The sequence below is a fragment of the Anas platyrhynchos genome, chromosome 1 (genome assembly GCF_047663525.1).
Source record: "Anas platyrhynchos isolate ZD024472 breed Pekin duck chromosome 1, IASCAAS_PekinDuck_T2T, whole genome shotgun sequence".
Classification (NCBI taxonomy): domain Eukaryota; kingdom Metazoa; phylum Chordata; class Aves; order Anseriformes; family Anatidae; genus Anas; species Anas platyrhynchos.
In genome coordinates this window covers 178,427,589-178,452,268 of record NC_092587.1, presented here as the reverse complement: position 1 = coordinate 178,452,268, position 24,680 = coordinate 178,427,589, and the positions used below count along the sequence as shown (strand labels likewise).

Genomic DNA, 24,680 nt, shown 5'->3' with positions numbered 1-24,680 from the left:
CGTGCATATCATGTGTGTATATATATTTACAAGATGCATCTGCATATATATAGTGAGTGCCTAAGAAATTCAACATCATACGTACAAATGCTGAGCCATTTTTACCAAATTCCAGAGTAGAGTATTTCAAAACAATGGATGCAAATATATGAAAGAATCTGCAGATATGATCAAATTGTTTGTGCAACCTGTGCTTACTAGAATACATACGCTGACAGAAACTTAAGCAAGAAATCAACACCAGAAAAGGCTGCCAAAAGAATATTCAGTGCCCAGCTCAAACTTTGATTTCTATCCAAGACAGACAACTCTAAAGACATATTTTTGGAGGCTCTGGAATCTACTAACACTGTGCACTTTCATTTGAGAACCTCTGAATTGTTTAGGCTTCAAGGAAATTACTAGACGAACACAGTGGATATTCAGGTGTTCTATTTAAAACAAAACCCAGCAGAACAAAAACTGTGACGATAACACACTTCTAACATCTGAAATTCTTCTAGTATCAAAACCAAATCCCACACACGCCTTTCTGTAAAGGGACCAGTCTGGGAGTGTTCATTCCTAACTGAAACAGACTAAAACTAAGTTAGCAGGACATCGGATATCTCAGCTTCCCATCAGGGCAAAGAAGAGACAATCCAGTGATCCATTATTCTGCAGGATTTAGCAGAAAGAGGGCAAACCAGGGAAATCCAGAATGACATTGGCTTCACAGCTACAGTTCTTACAAAAGGTAAGAAATTGATGGTAACCATGCTGATTTGAAAAACAGAATGAAACAACAGTTCCCACTGAAATTTTGCTCTCAAATGTAAATCTTGCATTAGCTAAGTGAGTTTGCTGCTCTGGTCAGATGAAAAGGTCTTCTGTAAAACAATGCAAAAAAATGTAAATTGAGTTCAATCCTACAAAGGCTTCCTTTCTCCTCACACTCACCACATAAAATTATTTTTATGCCTAAATCAGAGGTGCTTACTTGACTCCACCAACATAAAGATTCTACCAATAATCCAGTTCCAGAAGAAAACATTCAGATACAGGCTTCTGAACTCTGAAATAAATTCTGAAATAACATTTTATTACATAGTTCTGTCTAAAACCATGAGGGAAGAAAACACTCCCTGAAGCTGACAATTTGAAAGGAGACATTTGGTAATGCAAAGTCCTTCTGTCACGGTACAAACTGTAGGGAACAAGCCTCAAGCAGACAAATTGCACAATAATGGCATATGACAAAAAAAAGAGACATAAGACCGAGCTGAAAACATCTGATGTTACACACCTTACTCTTTGCAACATTTACAGCAAACATTTGGCTTCAGCAGGGTGACTCACTGGCTGCCTTGGAGGACGACTCTGTGCTTTTGCACATTTCTCAGGGAGCCACCTCATAGCAAACGACACAAATCATTAAGCACGGAGCAGATACTTGGTTCAGCAGAGTCTATCAAGTTTTCTGAGAGGAGATTCCTACTGTCAGGAAAAAAAAGAAAAAAAAAAAGGTCTTCCTGCTCAGTTAGTCAGTGAGCTGATTTCTGTGCTGTGTGCTAACCCCCAGCTTGTCCCAGACTGGGAGAGTGCCAAGGACACCAGACCACGGAGCAACCTGCCTTGCAAACACTGTCACCTCTGCTGAAGACGGGCCACTAGGAAACCAAAGTGCAGCACACGAAGCTCCTGTCCATGCTATGGGCACAGTGAGCTCCTCTGATCGAGTTGCTAGATGGAAAATACAAAGCCAGCCTTTGGAAGGGGAACAAGAACCCAGAACTTCACCCGAATGTACAGGAATCCCTATGGAAACCCCATTACACCGATCTAGAAAGGCAGACTGCCTTCATAAGTGGTTTCCCTCTAGAACCCTTTTTTTGGGGGGTGGGGGTGAAGATGCCCATTTCCAAAAGACACGGAGAGAAGCCTAAACTCAGGCCATGCCATAGCCTAATGGTCAGGGGACTCTGCTGGAATTGGGAGCTACAGGTTCAGGTTCTGCTGTGGGGATAAAAACCTCAGATCTCTATTCTGCGTGCGTGCTTTAACCAATTTAATGCTTGTACTGTTTGCATTTTAGGATAAACCAAAATACAGTGGATACTTCGAGATACAGCTTGAGCAAACAAGTAACCTATCTTGCCTTTTGGAGAGAGGCAACCTTTACATACTGTCTGTATATTGTCTCTGCTCCAGTAGGTCTTTGATAGCTGGTTTCTGCCTGTCCCCCTGCGGCCTCACGTTTTGTACAATTACAAGGCCATAGGGAATTCCGTGGTCAAAACAGAAGCAACGGACTCCACGTGCTTCCTGGGATTAGGTCGTGATTCAGTGGGTGACCTGTGCTCCCCTGGGACCTCTGCAGTGAAAAACTTCTTAAATTAATACTAATATAGAACCCAAACACCCTGAACATACCCTCTTATGATAACAGTCACTCATACTTTTGTCCATCTCTTCAACAATAAAAAGACAAAGCTATGAATACAGATACAATGGGGGATGCTCTGAAAAGAGTGGAAATAACTCAAAAACTACAGATCTTGAAAATTCTTTTTAACACAGTAGGTGACATAGTATTTAAACATTCAGATTAAGACTTCTGATTTTGCCGATGACTTAAGGTCAACAGGCAAGAACTTCCATCTTCAAAAGGCTTTGCAGAAATTCGGTCCCAAATTAAATAACCCCAATTCAGGGTACATATTAAAAAACCACTGATGTTCTCAAGTTAGACTTGGTAACACAGAATGGCACTATGCTTTCTACCAGCACCTGTGGCCTCTACTGCAGCGAAATGTTTCTATTATTTCTTAAGATCACAGCATACCTCAACTAGTTGCCACTGCAAACCTTACATTTTACTGTTGATAGTGACAATGAAGTGTATGTAGGGTCTGGTTTAGTTAATAAAAAATCATCACAGGCTAACTAATGAAGTCATTTTTATCCTTTAAACTTGTTTTAGCATTTGAAATCTACAATGTGACAAAGGCCCCTTCATTCTGCACAATGAACTCTCCACAGATCCCTTCAACAAGGAATTATTTTCTCCGTATCTCAAACAAGTTACCAGACAGGGAAAGCATGTAAGCACAAACATTAAAAGTGTCCATGACAAAGGTTGTTGTTGATAGAAAGCTTTCATCAAGGTTAATAAATATGTATTATCAGAAAGAAAACATCTGCTAAAGCAGTAAGCAGGGACCAGACAAAGATAAGCTTGTGCTGTTGCAGTGTTCTCTTCAAACTCAATTTGCTCTGTAACCAAATACTTTTTAGAAAGTAAAATACCTACTGCTTTGGCAGCCAAACTGAACTCAGAGCCAGAAGGAACTATGTAAGGAATCTACTTACCTGTGCCAAACAAGAGGTAAGGGATGGAGCAACTAAGTTGGCTCAGACATATCAAAAATTGTCATGCCAAGCCAGATGAAAGGGAAAAAGGACACGCTCGTACAGTGGAGCTCCTGACCAAACTTTATGTATGGATCAATATATCCCTCTTCTAAGGAGAGGAGACAAGAAAATTGCTTAATAGCTGGAAAGTAAACGTGTCCTTTGTGCCAAAACCTTTTTATTGCTTCCCTACTGCCTGGGTGTAGATCTACTTTTTCTGTTGCTGGACCATCAGGGCTAAAGGACTGAAAAAGACTTCATGAATCAAGTCCATTCACCTGCAATCGCAGCTTCATTACTCTTCCCTATTCTCATGCATCAGGATCCATCACAGACGGACTGTACATAAAAGCATCAAGGCCAATCTTATAAAAAGTCAGTTCTTTCACCCATATGTCTCCCACTGGGACACTATTCTAGAGCATCACTCCCCTATGTAGCCAGGAGGTTTCTTGTAATTAGATAAAATGTATTCATAGCCATTTGACATCCACTTGGCTCTCAATAAGCTCTAGCATTAATTTTATTATTACTTTTTAAACCCCTCGTGTTTACCTATCTGTTCCTAACAAAACTCATTTTTAGCCCAACAAGCCAACCTCTTCCAGGGTCCTTTCATAAAACAGACTCCTCGTTCTTCTGAATATCTTAATCTCTCTTTTCCACAACAGCTGGAATCAGTTTCATTTCATCTTTAGTAAACACGAATGATCAAAATACAGTTAAGGTCTCAGCAGAATCCTGTAAAATCCAACAGAACATCCCAAGCTGTACTAGCAATGTCTGCTCTGATGCATTTTATGATCACAGTAACCTTTACAGATACATTACACTGGAGATAATACTTATCTTGTGAACCAAATAGCTTGCCTGTTTCCTCCTCCTCCTTATAAAGTTGCAAATGATGAGATCCCCATTTATAATTTATTAATCTTATGCAAGACCTTATACTGTATATAACTGCATTTCATCCAGTTCAGGAGTACCATTCAAACAGCGCTCCTTTAAACAGTTGATGCATATTCTTGATCTTTTACCACTTCTGAAATACAGATTCCCTAGGCCACTGGAGCTCCCTGGTTCATCAGCTTAGCTGAAATACCAAGTATTTCTGGAATTATCTTGATAGCTGAAAGATACCTGAGTGCCTTAGTTACTGAGTGGCTAAGAAGGGATATATTTGTATTATACTCTAGCTGTACATCATGCTTCAGCATTTGATCCTTTCCTATTTTCTCCACAATTTAGAACCTTAAAAAAAAAAGGACACTACAGGACTAAGGTTATATTGAATCTGCTGAAGCTCTGTAGAGCAACAGGTCAAAACCATTCTGTATTATGCTTTGAATTTTGCTGTATGGAGATGGGAAACACACAGGCATCTGGTCTCAAGTCTGTCGTTCTTCACACCTGTGTTTTCTAGTCCTTTTATTTGCTTTCTACTGACCTTCACATCTCCAAAAGCCACGTCTTACACAGACACAGCCGTACCTGGCATTCAGCCTCTTTTTCCATATGGCATCTTCCCAGGCACTTCAGAGCTTCGTCTAGTTCTGTGAAGCTGCACAGAAATGTTTACCTGCCCATCTGCTACTTGTCCAGACACAGCAGCACAACACCACCATACAACAGGAAGATCCAGAAACCTGCATTTATATGCTCCTGAGAAATCCCAGAACCCAGCACCCTTCCACTTATGCTGTCACCAAGATGAGACTAGATTCTTTCCCATAAGAAATAAATAACAGACCTGCTTTTCAGATAAGAGGTTGAGGCTCTGCAACTGGAAAGCAACGATAGCATATTGAAACTTTATGAACATAATGCACACTTGGAAGGCTGTTATGGCCAAATCAGTGCTCTGGAAGGTATGTTCAATGTCAGAAGATGAAACGGAAAAAACCTACAGATAAAACTGTGTGAGTATATGAGTAAGATTCCTGGTCTAGTATGTGTCATATATTCTGCTTGAAAGGAACGCAAGAAAATTTGAGAGTGTATTTAGCTATAACTACGAAAAAAGATGGGGTATTTCCAAGGTACCTTTTCTTCCTTTCTTATGCAATAATTTTATTAAGAACTGGAAAGGTGCAGTGAACATAAAAACGCACCTTTAACAAATATGCTATTGAAAAGGCTACATATATATAATGTCAGATTTACAGAGTAGAAAAGCACTGATCTAACGCACATGGGCTAGCAGTCCATAGTAAAAAGCAATCAAACCATCAATCAATCTCAAAACCTCAGTGCTTGCAAGTACTGTTGTATCTGTATCTATTTGCAGTACAAATATGGGAGTGGAAGTTAAGCTCACACTAGGCAGTCTTCTGCATCTTTGTTCAGCCTTTGTTAACAGCTGATGAGTTAGATGACTTTCCAGTTTTAACTGAGCTTAAATGATCGATAAGCTTAAACTGCTTTTATCCAACACAACGGTTCTGTGCTTGATCACCAAACAGGAAACAATAAATGGCAGGTTTAAGAGAAAGTGAGAATAAATGCCGACTGAAGTACGTTTGTTATTTTCTAAATCCACCTGTTACTTAGGAGTTTTACTGAGATGCCTCTTCACTGCAGAAACCAAAAAGCCCAGCTCTGTCAAAATGCCTGAGGGTGTAACACAGTAGAGCACTTCACTTTAAGACAGTCTCTTGAAAGACAGCATTCAGCACAACTTCTAAGAAAACACAGAAAAAGCAAAAGGCTGACAATTCTTTGGAGACGCATCTTTCTCCATCCCTTTGTTGTTGTCTCCAACTTTAATTCTGATTCTGAGAAGGGAGGAATTCAGTATCAATAAAGTACAGCTCCCTGACCTAACAGTTCTTTCTCTATTTTGGGACTTTCTCTCAGTCCATGGTCCTGTTGTGGTTTTTATTCAGCACATTCTTTCCACTTCAAGTGACCTGTCTGTATTTCGTAAGATTTTTCTCCAATTGTTGCAATGCATTGTTATGAAATGGTCATGACGACAACCTTTGCTATCTTTTTTATAGTAACGTATTTGTATTTTATTGAAACTACAACTCCATATTAAATCCTTCTATGAATCATCTATGAAGTACTAACACAACCTATAGGTTTGGCATTTATATTTCTTATTCCAGCTCTCTTCCACCATCCTCTGTTTCCTTATTTTGAAGGCACAAGCAGACAGAATCCTCCTGCAGGCAGAAAAGCTGCTATACCTGAATACTCTCCATTTAGGTACTTCTGAAATATTTACACCTAGCCACACTTCCTTGACCTGAAAGATCTGGAGGAAACATAGCAATAAAATTCTTGTTAAGAAGTACAGGCTGTCCTCCTTGGGTAGGATCTATCTTTTTTCTTTTTTAAAGAGGGTGGGGAACAGACAGAATACAACTTTCCTAAGTCATTGCAACTGAGATATAACAATGTAATAACTAAAAGTTTTACGAAGCCCATAGGAAATTTGAAAAAGGGGTTTTGTATCACTGAAGAATGTAATATATGTAATAAGCCATCTTTTCTCAACAAAACATTGGGCTATAAGAAAGCTCTTTCCTCAGCTACTTCATAAGGTACATCCATCCCAGCTGTGAGTAAAACAGTCAAGATTATCCAAGGGAAATCCAACATACACTGCATGAAGATGGGCCGTATGTCCAGCACCAAAGGGGAAGCAAGGGTAAAACAGCCAGCGAAAAGGTTCCTGGAAAAACAAACTGAGAGCAGGCACAGAAAGTAAACCATTCACTCACAGAACAGTTGATTAATCAAGAAGGAAAGAGGCTGTAATCGGTCACTCCAGTAGCTCAAACACCATTAACTTGAGAAACTTCTGTAAGTTATCGGGCGCTGCACAGTCACTTGAAAAAATCTGAGGCTGTTTGGATGGTGTGTCCTAGAGCACCTGCTCCAGAAAACTGCGTTTTTTCAAGTTGTGGTGTGACAAAGGCCTTTTCTTTGAAAAAAAAAAAAAAAAAAAAAAGAACAACAGCACTTTGGGTAGCTGTATTTACTACCAGTGAATCTGGCCTTTCAAACTTTATTTGAAGACCCATGCAATTACACTGTTTCTTAATGGCTTTAAGTGGCTGAATAGACACACTTGTAATTGGTCTTTAATTCAGGGTACACAGTAGCTATTTATATTTGTGCACAGCTAGCCTATGTGCTTCTAATGGCCTTGTTACCTTCCTCCCTTTCTTCCTTCCCCTCATTTGGATAACAAACTGCTTGGGATGTGAAACAGATTGCTGCACGAATGTCTACAAAAGGAAGAAAGCAAAGGGAAGTTGTATCACCAGGATTTCAATGAAGTTCAAACGTGTCACGATCATGTAAGCCATGCGAGCTGACAAAACCTCGGTCGTCTCAACAGTCAAAAAAGACTGCAACTGTCATCATCTAACTATTAATAACGCATGCACAGCCGTATCTTTCGGGCCATGTGCTGCTGATTCATCCATTAGGGGAAAAAAAAAAAAGCAAAACTATGAACAGAATAATAATAATAAAAAAAATCCCTGGATTCAGAGTTGCAACATTCATATGGGTATTACATTCTGGCAACAAAACAGTATGTGGACCCAAGCAGACAAAGCAGTTGCACAGGTGAAAATAAAGGGAAATAAAGGGAAACCAACCTCCAGGTCTCCTTATACAGGTAAACTCTCTACAGAACAACTTTTAGCATCAAAGGAGAAAGAGGAAGCATAGAGGCAGGACAATGCTGGCATCTTGCAGGCATCAGTGGGAGCCTGCTTGGCCTTGAGGAGGTCTGGAAAAATAGCAGCTGGGAGAGCAGCTCCCCAGCCCTGGAGATGTTGCTTTCCTCTGGAGCATGCTACCCTTCACAGCTACCGTGTGCCTGCCCAGGAGATACGGCGGCCGAGGCTGCTCTTTGGAGTACAAATAGAACAACAGTAAATCAAACTTAATTGGAAGTTATTTCTTCGTTAACTTGAGGCCTCTGATAGAAGCCTGAGCACTTTCACAGCTGCAGCTATACTTCAAGGATGTAGCAAAACAGCTTGGATCTCAAAGGGTGGAACTATAAAGGAACACCCTAGGGGCTCATCTAACAATTTGTAGCATTTCAAACAGATGAGACACCAGGCTGTATTCCTACTGTACATATGGTTAAAGAAGATCTAACAAACGCAGAGCTTCGACACAAAGTTGTAGCCTTTTCATTTTTATGGAGCCCAGTAAAAAGACAGTTTAAATACATTGTTTCTTAGTTTCTATAAAGCACAGATCATTTTTAAAGAATTAATCAGATAAGGAAATTGAGTAATGCTTTTCTATCTGGGGACAGTGGCTGATTCACCAGAAGGCTGCGCTGCCATCGCGAGGGACATCAAGCCCGTCAAGAGAGGTGATCCTTCCACTCTGCTCAGCACCAGTGAGGCCACACCTGGAGTGCTGGGTCCAATTCTGGGCCCCCCAGTACAAGAGAGACGTGGATATGATGGAAGGAGTTCAATGAAGGAGGAAGGAGGCCTGGATGACCTCTCCTGTGAGCAGAGGCCGGGAGAGCTGGGACTGCTCAGCCTGGAGAAGAGGAGGCTCAGGGGGATCTCCCCCAGGGCTGGGAATCCCCACAGGGAGGGGGCAAAGAGGCCGCAGCCAGGCTCTGTTCAGGGGTGCCCAGCGCCAGGCCAGGGGCAGTGGGCACCAAGGGGCAGGCAGGAGGCTCCCTCTGAGCACCAGGCAGCACTTCTGTGCTGGGCGGGCGGCTGAGCACTGGCCCAGGCTGCCCAGAGAGGCTGGGGGGGCTCCTCCTGGCAGAGCGGCACAAGGCGCCTGCACGGGGCCCTGCGCACCCTGCGCTGGGGGCCCTGCTGGAGCGGGGCTTCGGAGAGGTGACTTACACAAGTCCCTCTCTAGCCACAACTATTCTGACATGCTGTGATAAAGTAAAAAAAAAAAAAAAAAGCTATTTTCATGAATTATTATGACTTTATTCAACAAGATTTCATCCAATTAAGATTCAATGTTATGAGCATAAGTTACTCTAAATAGCATCTTCAATTAAGATCCTAATAAGTAAAATGTTTTTTTTTTTTTCAAACTTCTTTGCCTGTATCTCTGATTCAGTTCCAACAGCTAATCAACTTTCTTCTTATGTTAGAAACTAACAAGAGATCCTGTATTGATTTACCCCTCCTTTTGCTTCATGAAGCACAAGGCCACTTCTTTCCCATCAGTAGAACAGTAGGGAAGAAATCTGATGACCTGCTTACAATGCCAGGGGACTTCATCTTCTCAGACACAGACCCATCAAGCTTAACATCCTCTGCACAGGACTCATCCAAGTGGTTCCAGACTCAGACTGCCCACACTAGCAGCTAAATCTCAGCAGCATGAGTTAATGATTTACAAGCTTGTGGGCAAGACATTGCTGACTGCAGTCATGGGAACCGACTTTTAGGTGCATTCTCCAGTTGCAACCAAAGGCCTCAACCCCATCCCAACATGTACCTCCATGTAAGATGTGAGATGTTAGATGCTCATGGAAATGGATGAGTTTGAACAACTGAAAAGTAAAAAGTTCAGGGCAAAGACATTCATTGTGGGTACAACTTTGAAACGATGCACTCAAATGAGATGCTTTCAGGATGTAGCCTGCCTTTTTTCAGTTTCAAACAGCCAGGCTTTAGGCCCCAGGATGGAGACATGTCATTTAAGTATCTGGAACTGTGTCTGCATGCAAGTTAGGACCTTACACTCCTATAATAGCAAGTGGAGATCTACTTAGTACAGACAGTGGAGCCTGGAGAGCTATTCAGTTCAAACTGATGTCAGCTGAAAAGCACTGACTGCACTGTAGCTAGTGACTAAACCTTCACTACTTATAATGGGAGCTTAGATCCAAGGCCACATATAGAAACACATTTAGACACCTAAAATTAGATGTCTTAAGAAAGCAGCTGAAGCACTGATATTTCCAACAAATGTCTCCAGAACCTTCCTGTAGTCAGGCTGGGTTTAGTTTACTGAAAGGAGGGAACAAAGGAAGAAATTGGAGAGATACAAGGAAAGTTTAACTGATCGGAATATATAGGAAAATGGAACATGAGAAGGACAAACAGACTGAAGACCTTTTGTATGATGAACATACAAATCACAAACTCATTTGCATTTCAAAATGTGTGAAGTAAGACAATATAGAATAATGCCTAACAGAAGAATGAGAAAGTAACAAAGCATTGAAAAAAAACCCAAAGCATTAGAAAGCATTATAAGTGTGTTTTATCTGTATAAAGATATTAGATCTATTTGAACATTTCAAATGGAAATCAATGACAGAAAAATTAAGTTTTCCCTGAAACACCGTGCAACAAATATGATTAAACATCCGCATTAATGCTTTCCCATTTTAACCTGGTTTTTCATTTCCTACTGCAGAAGGTGATAAAAGCAAGTCTGATTTGCTTTTGATCAAACTTTTGCCGAGTTTAGTTTATCCCGGGAATGGCACACTTCAGAAATTTTGTATATATGTAAACCTAATGAAATGGGCACAACAGTAATGCTAGCTGCAACAGTAATGCTAGGTGGAAAAGCAGCATGCTCAAGTAAGCTTTTCAACAGCTTCTTGGGAGTATCCCTGACTGCCTCTTTAAGAGCTGGGGAAGGCTGGGGCCACCAAGTCCTGCTCCCTTATCAGCCTTAGCGGAGGAGAAGGTCAGGCAGTTCCCAGAGAAGGGGGAGTGCAAACTGTTTCGAGGTTAGTTCTTGGGGTTGTTCTTAGAGCCGATCAAAATAACAGACTTCTAAATTGCTATGGCTTATTCTGACCTTGGTATACGCTTCTTTGCCAGTTTTGTTGAGTTACACTGAATTTGAGAGATGGTTCTCGCTCAATTTTGCCCTATTGCAAAAAGCGACTACTGAATCAAGTAGACACCTGAGTTAGCTTTAATTCATCCTAGTACTAGTAAGAAAAAAGCTACAATAGCATGGTGTCAGGGCAAATTTTCCCTTTGCCAGTGATAGTCAAATGAAGAAGCAGATTTCTCCTGTGTGCCGAAGCCAGTACCTGAGCATTTGACATGCACTAGAGCAAGGACTTGAATTCATTTTTGTGTCTATTTTATCAAAGGGGGATTTCCCATATCTCCATCCAACCTCCATGCTAATCTACCTGTACAAGGCAGAAGAGTGCAATCTGTTCCTCAAAATTTGCATGGGCATTCATGCACTCAGATTATCACTCTAAGCTATAAAAAAGCCAGTTCCCTACTTACAATAATTTTGGAATATAAGAAGGGCAGCTCCTTACTTACAATTATTGTGGCATGAGATAGCTCCAAGTCAAGGAACTACAATCACGCTTCATGGTCATTTTCTTTCCTTAGCATCTTCTTATAACACAGAAGAGCATGAAGTCTCCTCTGCAGTCATGCTTGTGCATGACTGACTGGTACCAATATTATTTTTAGTTTGACTGTAGGCACCTGGAAATGCAATTACCTACACAAATTTTAGAAACTGTTTCATATTTAAGGCCATTTCCAAACAAAGATGCTTTAAATTTAAGCTACTCCTAGACTCAGCTTTGACAATCCTCAGCCAAGAGTTAGATGACTAAGTCACTGTAGCTTGCTGTGACCTCATACTGTCAGATGACTTGTTTTAGCTTTTTTTCAATGCTTTTGTAAAGCCCTCTATATATTTGTGTCCAAGATTAACATGTACAAGAGGATGTGATCTAAGTATCCATATCCAGTTTCAGCCTTGCATATCCTGTTTAGTCTTCTGCATGGCACCCACGTGGAGGCAATGGATAGGAATCAACTTGAGATGATTTACCTTTTTTTTGTTGTTGTTGTTGAAATGAATTGATGTATATAACCTTGTGTCTGTAGCCTTCAGAAGTCTGTAGCCTTCAGAAGGATACAATGCAGGAAAGCAGTAACACATCTTTGAAGAGGAAAAGCACAGCAAATATAGTTACCTGTGTCATCAGGTAATACCCCAGTACCAAGAAATGAGGGCTAGGTAAATGGAAACTGATGAAAAAATTACTCCCCTCTTGGGCTACAGAAAGGAGGTATCACCCAGAGCAGATTCCTTGGGTGGCTCCAGTAACCGTTCTTAATGGGAGCAGAAACACTGAGCACTAAAAACCAAGAAATACTTATATGGGTTAACTTGTACGGGGTCACCCAGGCTCACAAGTTATCTAGAACATTCGAGATGCTCAAGAAGAGAATTCTTAATAGTTTTTGCTAGTTTGCTCCATTAATACAGATCTATGGATTTAAATAAATGTTATCCTATTCCTCAACTTTGTCCACTACTAAAGCTGACATTGAGTAATTTAACAAACAAGATATCTAGATATCAAACAATTTATCTAGAGGCAATATCACCCTTAAAGACAACATAGGGTTACCTGGCACTAATGCAGTGCCAGGTAACCTCGTGCATTCTCACATCACCACAGAATGACAGCACATACTTCCTCCAACCCACAAGGTGGGTTTAGGGTTTGGTAATAAGCTCTGGTCTTCTTGTGACAGCAGCAACTTCCAATAACCACCAGCAACTAGGAAAGTCCCTTCTGAGGGGTTTGTGACAACTTGTACAGAATTTATGACCAGACCAACATTGGTGTTTAACCACCTCAACTAATAAATTACTCTTACATAAAACTCAACACCAAAGCACCAGGTGTTACTGAGAACAAAAAAGTCTATTTTTTTGCTGTCATTGTTCAAATGTACTTAGATAGGAGTTGCATTTATTTTAAAATGTTTACCTTGGTTGCTTTAATGCTATCTGAAAACAACCAAAACCACATATGAGAACTGGCAGCAGGTAACAACTTTATTCATGTAGCATTCTGGATAATGGGCAGGTATGCTCTTCCAAAGTAAATTTTAAAATGTAAAGTAAATTTTAGAATGAAATAAAGTTTGTGTTTTAATACTGTAATCTTAGAATTGATATGATTTTCCTCTTTCCCTCTTGACTTAGTTTAAAACACTTTTAATAAGCATTTTATTCTTTAAGGGGGAAAAAGAAAAGAGGTTAAGATTGCTTAACTACTATCCCAGAGACCAACCTTAAAACTGATACTTCATTTCAAAACATGAAGTATTTATGACTCACACTAATTTACATACATTTTCTTATTCTATTATGAAAATGCCAATTTTCCTTTGCAGAGACATATATAACATGGTCTCTCATTATGTCAAGTAACATTTAATAGCCCTTAGCTGCAACTTGGGACTGTTATAAAATGTGCTCAAGATGAGTCATCTTCATTCATTTATTCTGCAATAGGAAGAATTCATGAATGAATGATCTGCAGTAATTCACTTCTACAAAGACAGCCCATTCATTTATTTCAAACCTGGCTTTCTGAATCACTGCAATGTAGCTGATTATTTCACTTTAACACAAGACAAAATTTTGCTTAAGGAAAGTTTCCACAGAAGTCTGAACGTTTCCAGTACGTGAGAACAGTTTCACAGATCTAAAAGAGCTCTTCTGAAAATAAGGACTTTGGTCTAACATATGGATACACAGGCAGATATCTTCCTGTCTGTCTAGCAAGAAAATCGCACTGTCTTTAGAAAGCAAGCCTGACAAATGGTTTAAATTGAAGTTGTGTTAAAAGAGTGGGCAGAAGTCATTGCTATCAGACAAACCACTAGGCAGCCAAACAATATTTTATAAAATCACAAGTTGGCCCTTTGTACAGAGAAATGCTCATTTAAAGTTATAATTAAGTCAAAATATACACAATGGAAAAACAACTAAAACCTAAGCTGTCAACTACAGAAATACAAAATAAGCACGCTTGTTATTTTATAAAAATATGCATGCAATACATCAAGAAAAGATACACAGTCATCAAAACTTTGTCAGAGTAAAGGAAAGAGATTAACCAAGGAGGAAAGGTCCCTCAGCAACCACTGCTCTTTTGTCAAACCTACAGATTTTAAACTAGGAAATAAAATGTCCTTCCATCCCATCTTAACTGCCATGGAAGAGGCACACGCTAAGATGCCACTTCTCACCTACAGTTCCAAAACATTCAAGGCTTTATAGATCATCTATGTGAGTTATGCCAGCAAGTCAGTACAGAGACCTGAGTATAAATGCACTTTTTTCTTCAGAACCTTAGCTCTCAGAAAAAGCACCGTGTACTCCTCTATTAATTGGTACTTTAAGTTTTCATTACTTCATTGATTCAAGGACAGCTCCAAAATACTCACTTTATTCACACTTATTCACACCTCTCCTTTCTCCTGGAAAGACAGTGACTCTTGCTGTTTTCAGGCTGAGTACTTTTACCCTATGTACAGAGCATCCAAAGTAAGGCTTGTACTCTTTAGAAACAAAACAATGACAGGAACAGCACAAAGACTGATGGATGGAGCATCTAATTTTTTCCATCAGACAGAGATATGGCGCAAGAATTATATAAAATGGTTAGATTTATAAACAACCCACACTGGCTTCAGCAGATCTTGCAACCTCAACGTGAAATGACCAGCAATAAAGCACAAGGGACAGAGATCTAGAATCGCTGAAGGAATCATGACTTACCAAATCACCCACACTACTGCATCTGTGGATCTGTACTTCTACTGGGGATCCATCCAGAAGCAGCTCTCAACTTCTCAACCTCCTCTCTTATGTTTTTGTGCTATACTTACATAATCTCAGTTTAAGCATATGATGATGCAAATTGCCTTGACAGAACCTGAAACTGTTACCATTTCAATCTTTGCTCAATGCATAGCATGCTAAAGTCATTATTCTTTGTAATCTCACATTTTTTCTCCTTTTCCTTTGGAACTTTTAAGATTTTACTCTGAAGAGAACCTAACCACATATTTGTACAGCAGCACTTTGCTAAATATAGTTTAGACTTTGAAAAGTAGTACTTGAAAATTTTCCATTCCTTAAAAAAAGAAGTTAATGTTCAACATTAAACTGAAGTCCTTGTTATCTGTAGCATATCGACCATCCTACAAAATACAAAGTAAATGAAGCTCCCAAACCAGTTCAGTCTAGAAAGCAAACATCAGAAACTAAGAGAGATTTGTTTGGTGGTCACTTACCATTCTACTGCAAAGAAGTAAGTGTTGGAAATTACTCATGTAGCTTTACAAGTATCATTTTGAAGGGGATAAGAGAATACTTTAAACAAAATATTAAGTTAATTTCATGAAAAAAGCCCTATGCTGCACTAATAATGTTTTTCTTCAGGCGGATTCTGAGCGTGATACAAGACAACAACATTAATTACATCAATATGCAATGCACTTGTTATACGTAATCACAGTATTTCCGTGAGCAGTGTGCTCTCTTTGCAAAGTAATATGCAGATACACATTTTTAATGTATGTAGCACGTCTTTTTACATAGCACATCACAGAAAGCAGAAAATGTGCTGTTTGTTGAGACTGAAGTCAATACAGTCAGACAAGAGAATAAAGATGGGCAAGGACTGACAGGGAAACAAACTGGAAAACAGTTTTATTTCACATTCTGATGACCAAATCAACTTGCTACTAATAGCTTCTCCACTGAATTTCAGGCATCTTTGCTTCTCCATGCCTTTTTCTTAAATAAGCATTGCTGCATGTTTATAATGCTTCCCCAAATTGTGCTCATTATGGATTTCCGCAACTTTAACTTTGATTTGACCTAATAACTTAGTGCATACAGTGAAGAACATAAGAACAGGGAACTGAAGTGAGGTTTCCTTCTTTAGAGTCAGCACAATATTCTCTTGTAGCTGTAACCCATTTTGCAGACTGGGCATCCATTTTGCAGCAAAGTCAGGGGCAAACTATGTCTGAGAAGCTGTGTCAGAGCAAGAAGGACCAGCAATACCAAATTACTCTCTACAGTGTGCACTGCATGAAATCATTCACTTTATAGAAATCTGTGCACAGAAGCTGCTGGGAAAGTAGGCGTTCCTCATTAGCACAATACATACCATGAAAAAGTACAGCATTACTTTCTAAAGGAGTTTCTTCTTTAAGCTGGAGACCCAACATGTTATAAATGTAGGAAAGATCTATTGACATAGCCCTCATAACACAGGAACATCTCAGAGTGGCAAGAACAGACCACAAAAGCTACATTCAAGTGAACATGTCCACCTGATGCTGTTCTATGATTAGGGAACATACGAACACAAAAAACCTCTAAGTTATGATCCCTGTTTTATTACCAACTATAAGCCATGTTTTCATGTCCTGGAAAGCAGAAGGACAAGGAGAATGCCCATAAAACAAGTGGTTTGCAAAAGTTGCAGGATTTTCCAGTGAAGTTGTAAAAACCATATCTGAGTTTACTCTTAATGAGTACCAGGAACAATTGTCTATCTAATAAATACTCACTCTCACATTTAAAGCGCGAATAAATCAACAGTTGAATAAAATCACAATAGCGAGCTGCCTATTTAGAAAGCAAGAGGGACCAGGCAAAGATAAAAGCAGTATCATGAAAGGTTAGAACTCTATTTGTAAAGATATGATATCAGTATTTTTGCAGTTCATCACACACACTTTCTACTTTCAAAATTACCATGCAAGGAAAATGTCAAATCAATTTTTCTCCTCAATAAGCCCATCTGATAAATCAAAATTAAACCCACAAAAATGCAAGGTATGCCACTCCTCAATATTGTGTGCAGTAGAAGTTAAACACAATTTTTATCTCTCTCTTTTTTTTTTAAATAAAACTTAAATTGCAGGACAAAATTACTATGTTCCCCATAGATATTGCAAAGCAACTATTACAGATACATTTCAAATAATGAAGTAAAGAACTGTGAGCTGCAATACTGACTGACTTGTGGCTGAAATGAAGCAACAAGAATGTGCAACTGGCACAGAGTTCAGAAAAATGGCACTAATGAACACGTAAACTTTAAGAACTGTCAGTGTAAACTTAATTACAGTTCAAGGCCTCCTTTTAATCAGTTCTCTTGTAGCCCAAGGATGTGCCTATGACACTGGAAATAGATCTTCTGTCTCAGACTGAAAAGATGGGGAAAAGGAGCTGGAAGCCACTTGCTTCAACTTCCCAGGACAGTATCTGTTGGAGCTGAGCCAACGTTCAGGAAAAAAAAAAAAAGGTAGGATTCATTGACACAGTAAATAACAAGCAAAAAGAAAAACCAAAAAAAACCCCACAAAAACAACCAAAACAATCCACTATCTGAATCTGTGGATACTCTTTTGTAACAGAGTAAAATGGTATTCTAAACAAAAGCAATATCTGAATCCTCTTTTCTTGCAGCTGCAGATGGGCTCAACTTGTAGCTATTTTCATTCACAACAGAAAACAGCATCCAAACTGACCATTGCGTATGGGGACACTATGCTTAGATGAAGTGTTTGTATTTTGCAGCTGGATCTTGGCAGAACTCAGGAAGGACACCAGGTGATGTCCCTAGAGATCCCCAGGTGTCCTAAAAAACTAGTAATGGGATAACAGACAGTTACTGCTGGGATGGGCAAAACAATGTCCATATGATAGCAACAATTGAAAATATAAACTGAAACCAAATCAACAACTGTGACTTTTGATTTGAGGTCTGTGCAATAAATGAGCTTACTCAAAAGTTGCTAGAATAGTACTTGCCTGTTTGGTCTGCAGACTGTAAATGTCCTGGTTCCTGCTCTCTCTGCCCACCCCAACAAGGGAATTTAATTTTAACTAATACAGATAAAAAAAAGTATGTTCCTTATGGTACCGAAATGTAGATCCAGTGATGCCTAGGCACATAACCTTTAGGTCTTTAAACAGCTTTTGTATTTAAAATTATTTTCTTTCAGTCTTTTACCTTCAACACCAGAAATTACTGTTTATTTATCCTGATGCAGAATCAGGAAATATTAAAAAAATAATAAATAAATTATCCATTTTACCTGTAATGCACTGAAACTGTCCATCTTCTCTTCTTATTGTAAATGCTTCCCCTGGATTAACTTGCACAAGAATAACCTTAAAAATAAAAGAGCGTTCACAACCATTACACAGGAATATGTTACAGAAATGTGGTATGTGCAAAAAAAAAAGTTTTACTGGGAAAAACAACACTTTTTTTTTTTCTGGTTGTTAAATACATTTTCCACTTCACATTGTTTGCTGCCTTCATCCCCACCGAAAAGTACAAGTACAGATATTTTTAAACATACTTTTCCAAAGAACCTAGGAGAGAATAAAAATGGGTAAAACAGTACCTATACAAATTTCATTTCCTGGACTGCTTAGTATAGTTAAAATACTATTTCTACAGCTTAAATTATTTCAACAAAACACATTAACTGCAACATAAATCAAACCATTACATAAAGTTTCAGAGGAAGCTTAGAACCCAGTGTTTGTATTTTAAACATAACTGCTTGGCAAACAGTTTTCAACACAAGGGAAATATTGTGCAATTTCCTTCTTTTCATGATCCAAGCATGTTTGCACATTCACTAATTATAAAACATTATTAGAAGTAATAAGAAAGTGCACCAGATGCACAGCATGAAAGAATATGTATAGTTTAATCCGCAGAAAACTGTTTATCCTAGTTGTCTTTTTGTGTTCAGTGTTTTTTCTTGTAGTTTTGTTGTTGTTTTGTTTTTGGACCAAGCAAAGTAGAATTGATAGAAAAGCACATTCAGCTGAAAAACTGCAAAAAGAAGTTGACCTAAACTAAAGCAGAAGCCCATTACCATTTTAGACTTCTGCATTCTCCTTTGAAACCTACCTTCCTGAAATGAAAAGTCTGTAACTATGAAGAACCCAGCTAAAATTATAAACAAGGGAAAATAAAGAGCAGGTGCATTTCATGATTTCCTTTCTGGGTACATCTTCAGTCTCACCTGCATGTGCCTAAATACAGTAGGTGTCTCCCTCCTGATGTGAATCAGAGACAGATATCTCTATACGCAACTCTTCAAAATTTTGGCCAAAAAATTTACTCTGTTAGTCTGCTCAATTATATTGGGCTTGTTGCTTCTTCTTCACAAAGAAAACAGGAAACTTAATTGTTACTCATTTTAGGAATACCAGATCTTCCTCTTTTGTTTAATTTTGTCTTTTGCTATGTCCTTCCATGTTCAGGCTCCTTTTTTTTTGTGCCCAAAATAGCGAGGAAAAGGCAGGAATCACACAAATTCCTCCTCCTCTGTCAGAACTTTATAAATTCATTGAAAGATGACGTGTTTTACCCAAACATAGTTGCAAATTTCGGTCTATGGGGTTCAAGACCAGTTTAGCTCAGTTTTGGCCATGCACTTTGGAAATCCTACCTTGAATTGTTTTATGTGGTGCAGTTCTGTTACTACAAAAATATATATTTTAGGCTCTGTGAGGGAAAACAACAATGAACTGTATCACTACTTACATTTTATCATGTTGATAAATTTTCCTGATTATCTAAGCTGTGTCAGCATATAACACTCAGTAAGAGTTAGCACTTAACTTACCAACAAGATTTTAGAAGTGAGCTTCAAGTGAAGCTTGTATCTCTTCCAAAAATATTCTACTTCAGAGTTTATTGAAAGGGTTTGTAGTTAGCATTTTAGGAAGTGGATACCACTTTCAGACCAGGATGGAGGGAAATGTGAGTGATGAACTCTAATTTCTTTTTCAGACCTCCCAAACAGATGTAACTTTTGTAAGACACATATTTCATTGACTTACTTTCCCCTCTCTTTGCTGCTTGATTTCAAGTTTTAGCTTGAAATTTAGCCTGGAAGTACTTAAAGCTTTGCAGGGGCATATAAGAATCCCTGTCCATCCACAGGGATCACGTACAGAAAAGCAGCCAGATTTGGATAAGTGTTTTAGCTGATTTAATATGACTTCTGGAAGGAGCCATCCTGGCTGCAGTTGGCAAGTGATGTGGCAATCTACAAATTTCACCTCAGTGTGCTTGGTGTCCACAGCGTGAACTTCGAGAAGTGGGAAAGTTGTAAAGGTTTCATTTTAGGGCAACAGCTGGAATTACTAAATATACTTTGAAGTAAGATGGAAGAGGGGATGAATAAAATGACTCCACTGTTTCCACTTCTTCAGTGCCGATGCCTGGCTCCTGAGGTTGGTGGCCTAGGTGTCTTCCTCCAGACACCTGCCCCAACTGCAGCAAGTAGGCCACGCGCCCCTCAATATTCTTTTACAGCCTTTTCTCCTGTGTGAAAACCTTTGTTGTTGGCTTCACAGCACCTCAGAAGATAAAGACTCAACACTCCAGCTGTGGCATAACGTAGGGAGAGGGAGCACTGGTCAGCACGGGCTGTGCCATGTTGCAATGGGTCTACTGATGAAGTCCAGCATCGTTTTCAGGTTGTCTGTGGGTTTTCCATGCCTCTGAGGGCATCTGAATCCCAAACAACTGGGTGGGGAGACTGGCTGACTTAATGCACATTAAATAGATGCTCAGATCTCAGGAAGAGGAAATTAAGCTCTTTTTTTAATTATTATTATTTTTATTTTTTCCAATGGACTATTAGTCTGCCTGTACTTATTTGACTGGCTCCCACTTCCAGCCTTGCTTTTATGTTGTACATTCCCATTTATATTTTACAACTGTTCCACTATAGGCTGTATTTGTTGCTAAGTATGCCATAAGAGTCTGAATCAGGGCTGTAGTAATGTCAGAAGTTTTAAAACCCATTGGTTTCAAAAGCCTTTGTTCTGGAGTAAAGCGTGTCAATGTGACCAATCCTACTTCTATGCCTCATTGCTGCTGAAGCCCAGGGGTCATCACTGCTTTAAGAAGGGTATTTTTGACACTCTCACACCTCCTGAGTAGATACAACTTGTAAGAAGAAAAATTAAAGCTATTCCTATTTACAGAGAGAGCGGTATGCTTCTTGTCAGAAGAGATACCACCAAAGAGAGACAATCACTCCTAGGGATTCACTCTTAGGTAATAAAAGTCTACTGCACATAATCAGAGATGCAAGAAAATCTCTCTAATGGAAAAGGTAACATGGCTCTTTCATAGCATCACGGTAGGCGAATAAAACTTAAAGGTTTCTAGTATTTATAGGTCTTCCACCTCATTCTAGGAGACTTTGCAGAGGCTTGCACATCTCATTGCCCAATGTGCTACCTCATCAACCCAGTGGTGTTAAGAAAATTGAGGCTCTCGTCTTTCACAGTGAATGTTCTCGATCTCAATCTCCTTCTTCTGCAATATTGTTACTGGCTGGGACTTACTGAAATGCTTTGGAAAACTTTAATGGTTGAGTATCTTTTCCCATGCCTCATTCTTTTCGTGACAAATCCTGTTGCTTTTCTTGAAAACTCTGCTATCTGAAAGGCTAAACTTTCTATCAAAATCTAAAACCCTGCTATCCCAAAGCCAACATGCATTATTCTATCCACATTTCTGCTGCCTGCTCTTCTCAAGTAACTACAATAATCTGAAAAAACTTGTCATGTGCCAGTCTCAGTGGGAGGCACGTTCTACACAGCCTTCAAATGCCATTTCTCTTACTAAATCAACAAAACACTAATTAAGGACTTCACAAGCTTAAAAGAATAATGGGAGCTTAAGACACTGAGTCCTTGATACAGGCTCTACGATCCTACAAACACATTTAAAGCACCACCAACTATAAAAAAATGATGAAATTTAGAAACGTAATTTCTCAAAGCTAACACAACTTTGACTCAACATATTTTTGACTCCAGCTGAGAATATGTTAAGGTATTGCTACTAAGAAATGGAGTATTAGGTCAACTAATTTTGTGTCATTTTCACTAGGACTCTAAATTGTTTCCATTAAACAGCTATTTAATAATGATCCACATGACCTCAGTACAGTTCCTGACAAAAAAAAACAGTACAGAATACCTTTTCTGGGGAGATTAGCATAGAGGTTGAAAATACTCAAGTGGAGCTACACATTTATTCTCAAAACTGTTATTGCATACATAAAACAAAATGGTCAGCTCACATGGCTAAAGCTTGAAATATCTGTAGCATCAGTGGCCAAAGTCTATCACAGAGTTTAAGCAGTGAAATTTCATACTTTTCAATGGTACTTAATTCCTTCTACAAAGGACATTTTAGAAGACAAACTCAAATCAAATGAACAACATACTAAGCTTTTTAGTGGTTTAATTAAATTGGTATGGATTACAGAGGTTTCTTCTTAATGCGATATTAAAAGCAAAATCCATCCTGAAAACACAGAAAGGTATTGCAAAAAGAAAGAGTATCTATTAAAACCTCCTCTTTTAGCATGGAATATTTGACTTTTTTCCCCCTGGAGTTTAAAAACTCACTTCACTGCCCATCCATCCTCTGTCAGTTCAAGATACATAGACTGGACTGGCACAGACCAGCTTCCCAGCAGAACTCAATTGTGCCACATATTAGAGAGCTCAATATGGTTTTCCTGAAATCACTGCTCAAGCTCAGGCTGCTGCCCAAGCCAAATAAGAGCATAAGAAATGTCCTCATGGTCTGGGTTGGTGGCCCAGGTCAGCAGTCCATTCTAGTACTTTATCTCCAATATATCAATTATAGGCGCTGTTTAGGAAGGGCAAAGGAGCCTGGGCAGTTTCCGCAGTCCATCTTACTCACTGTCCATGAGTTTGCATAAACTCTTGGAATCTGCTTACACTGTCTGCCTCCATAACCTCCTACAGCACTGAATTCCTGAAATTCACCCTTTAACCGTTTTAAACTTCTTTACCGAAAGGGTTGTTAGACATTGGAACAGGCTGCCCAGGGAAGTGGTGGAGTCACCATCCCTGGATGTCTTTAAAAGACGTTTAGATGTAGAGCTTAGGGATATGGTTTAGTGGGGACTGCTGGCGTTAGGTCAGAGGTTGGACTCGATGATCTTAAGGTCTCTTCCAACCTAGAAATTCTGTGATTCTGTGATTCAACTAGTTAAGCGTCTCTAGTTCCTGTACTATGGGATTTGCTGAACAGTTCATTTCACCTACCTCCTTCATTATTTTTAGATTTAGCAATTTCCCCTCCTTTTATCCCCAGTCTCTGTAAACTGAGGGATCCCAGTATTTGTCATCTCTAAGACAGCTGCTTCATCCTCTTCACCATATCAACGATACCTAAAAACCACATCTCTACTAGCAAAGTGAGCAGTGCTCAGGAACATTCCCAGGTGCTGGCACAGGCACCTGCAAAGATGAACTACCTTATAGTAAGTCCTGATCACCATTTGGGTTGACGCCAGCAAGCACTCTCCTAGATGATGCTATAAACTGTTCCAGGGACCACTTTTACCAGGCAGTTTGCAGACAGATACTCCTTCTGGAGGAAAAAAAAATAGTTTACTGGAACAGACTCATTCCATGACATTTAGCCTCAGTTTCTGGGAACATTCCTGAGCACACTTGAATTACTAATACGCAAACACTGCCTGACAGTAGCCTGGAGAAGCATTACAATGCTTGCTTATTTGGAGGACTAGTTAAGGGACATCCTCTTTATCAGCTCTGATCAATCTATTCCTCATCTAAATCAATTTGAGCTTCCTTATTTGACAAATCCACTCTTATAATACAATAATTCTATATATTTTTTAATAATTTTTATCTCCCCAAAGAAACCCACATTAAAATATAATTTTATTCTAGCACAACTAGTACGATCGAGCCCTACAGAGACATGCAACATCGAGTTTGACATACTACCAACAGATGTACCAATAATTTAACAATAATTGCATCTGAAGATCTCATATATGATTTAGCTTTACTACACCAGTGTGAGATGGGATGAGAAAGTATTCAGATCTTCTATCCAAAGAATCAAAGGCAGTATGAATGCTCAAAGAGCAGCATGCTCAAAGTTCCCTATTTTTTATTCAGTTAGCTTTTAACTATCCGCGGGAGAAACTTCGGATGCTTTTGCAGACTGCACTAGAAAGGCAGCTGAATGCTTTTTCAAGTCGTTAGCTTATTTTTAACACCGAAGAAATACTTCTGATAAAAATGGCTGAAGTCAGAAAAAAAAAAATAAGACTAAGGATACAAACAACAAAAGATGGGTGGGAGACTTGTGCAGGCAGAGCTGCAGCTACCTGGGCTCTGAGCTGCTCCAATTTAAGGCCAAACGTTAATGCTCATCTCCAGAAAGATCTACAAGTAACTTTTGTCACCACAACCTGGAGGCTGAAGAAGTCAAAATAAGCTTCTTGGAGGTATTCTCACCACCAACATGATCAGAGCAATGGCTTCTAAAAGCAGAATGGTAATCATACAAAATGCAACCAGTTCACACCTTACTAGACTTTGTATTTATGGATGCCAAATACCTTCTTAAAAACCTAATGTTTTGCTCATGG

The 24,680-nt window shown here is 39.2% G+C and overlaps 1 protein-coding gene across 5 annotated transcripts in view; it reads right to left on the bottom strand.

Moving 5' to 3' along the window:
* FNDC3A (fibronectin type III domain containing 3A) overlaps positions 1 to 24,680 on the bottom strand; it is a 112,287-nt gene that overhangs the window by 53,933 nt on the left and 33,674 nt on the right. For 4 of the 5 annotated variants that reach the window (XM_038173523.2, XM_038173524.2, XM_038173522.2 and 1 more), the window contains one exon: positions 18,282 to 18,357. The exons of the other annotated variant lie outside the window; for it this stretch is intronic. In XM_038173523.2, the coding sequence (XP_038029451.1) occupies positions 18,282 to 18,357 (76 nt within the window). The remainder of the gene's footprint in view (positions 1 to 18,281; positions 18,358 to 24,680) is intronic. 5 annotated transcript variants of the gene reach the window in all.